General features: G+C 39.6%; 1 protein-coding gene across 1 annotated transcript in view; it reads left to right on the forward strand.

Moving 5' to 3' along the window:
• The window catches only part of HP1BP3 (heterochromatin protein 1, binding protein 3), a 49,044-nt gene that overhangs the window by 32,560 nt on the left and 14,705 nt on the right, over window positions 1-1,779 (forward strand). The window contains exon 9 of the mRNA XM_011934066.1: window positions 339-429. Within this exon, the coding sequence (XP_011789456.1) occupies window positions 339-429 (91 nt within the window). The remainder of the gene's footprint in view (window positions 1-338; window positions 430-1,779) is intronic.

The raw sequence follows: 1,779 nt of genomic DNA on the forward strand, positions 1-1,779 counted from the left end.
GAGTTCAAGACCAGCCTGACCAACATGGAGAAACCCCGTCTCTACTAAAAATACAAAATTAGCTGGGCGTGGTGGCGCATGCCTGTTATCCCCCAGCTACTCGGGAGGCTGAGGCAGGAAAATTGCTGAACCCGGGAAGTGGAGGTTGCAGTGAGCCAAGATCATGCCATTGCACTCCAGCCTGGGCAACAAGAGTAAAGCTCCATCTCAAAAAAAGTAATGATAATAATAGTAATCAGAACTCTTGATCTGGGAATAACCCTGTATCTCTTTCTTTACATTTTTCTTTCATTAATGTATTTATCACTGTTTTTTTGTTTGTTTGTTTTTCTTTGCAGGCCTCAGCTGTTGAAGAACGCTCTGCAGAGAGCAGTAGAGAGAGGCCAGTTAGAACAGATAACTGGCAAAGGTGCTTCAGGGACATTCCAGGTTAGAAATCAGAGGCCTGGTTGTGGAGAAGTGCTTTTTAAAGTTTTTGGTTTCAGGACCTCCTTATACTGTAAAAATTTATTGAGGAACCTCAAATAATTTTTGTTTATGTGGGTTGTATCTGTCACCATTTACTATGTTAGAAACTAACACTGAGGTCTGGGTGTGGTGGCTCACACCTGTAATCCCAGCACTTTGGGAGGCTGAGGCAGGTGGATCCAACCTGCAGTTGGAAGTTCAAGACTAGCCTGGTGAAACCCCGTTGTCTCTACTAAAAATATAAAAATGAGCTGGGCGTGGTGGCACGTGCCTGTAGTCCCAGCTACTTGGAAGGCTGAGGCAGGAGAATCACTTGAATGCGGAAGGTGGAGGTTGCATTGAGCCGAGATCGCACCACTGTGCTCTAGCCTAGGTGACAGAGTGAGATTTCATCTCAAAAAAAAAAAAGAAAATTAACTGAGGAAAAATTTAAATATTTATTGATTTACTTTAAAATAATAGTAGAAAACCCATTACATGTTAACATAAATTACATATTTTTTAGTGAAAAATAACTCTCCTTCCTCTTCACCTCCCAGCCCTTTTTTTGAGACAGCGTTTTGCTCTGTTTCCCGGGCTGGAATGCAGTAGTAGCACAATCACAGCTCACTGTAGCCTCCATCTCCTAGGTTCAAGCGATCCTCCAACGTCAGCCTCCCAAAGTGCTGGGATTGTAGGTGTGAGCCTATAATCTGTCTTCCCCAATTTTTTTTTTAATGAGAAGTCATCAGGCACTGTTTACATTTTTGCAAATGTCTTTAACGTGTAGCATAACAGAAGACAGCTAGTATCTGTTCCAGTTTATTTCGGGTTACTTATTTGAAGCAAATCTAACCTCACACAGAAATACAGTTAGAAAATGATGGAGTATTTTAAGATAACTTTCAGATCGTTGTAGAAATTATTATTTCATACTACACCAAAACTCAACAAATTGTTATTTTTTAACAGCTTTATTGAGGTCGATTTACATACCATATACAATTTAATTTATATAATTACAGTTTATAACCCAGTGATTTTTAGTAACTTTATAGAGTTGTACAACTGTTACAGTCCAATTTTTGGACATTTCTGTCACCCAAAAAAGATCCCTTGTAACCATTTGCAGTCACTCCCTATTCCAGAAGCAACCTCAGGCAACCTCTAGTCTGTTCTCTGTCTGCAGATGTGCATTTTCTTCATGTTTCATGTGGATAGAATCATGTACTATGTGATCTTCTGCGTCTGGCTTCTTTTACCTTGATGTTTTTGAATTTTATCCACGTTGCAGCATGTACCAGTACTTTCATTCTTTTTTTTTTTTTTTTT

Source organism: Colobus angolensis, unplaced genomic scaffold (assembly GCF_000951035.1).
Source record: "Colobus angolensis palliatus isolate OR3802 unplaced genomic scaffold, Cang.pa_1.0 Scaffold130, whole genome shotgun sequence".
In the NCBI taxonomy this organism is placed as follows: Eukaryota; Metazoa; Chordata; class Mammalia; order Primates; family Cercopithecidae; genus Colobus; species Colobus angolensis.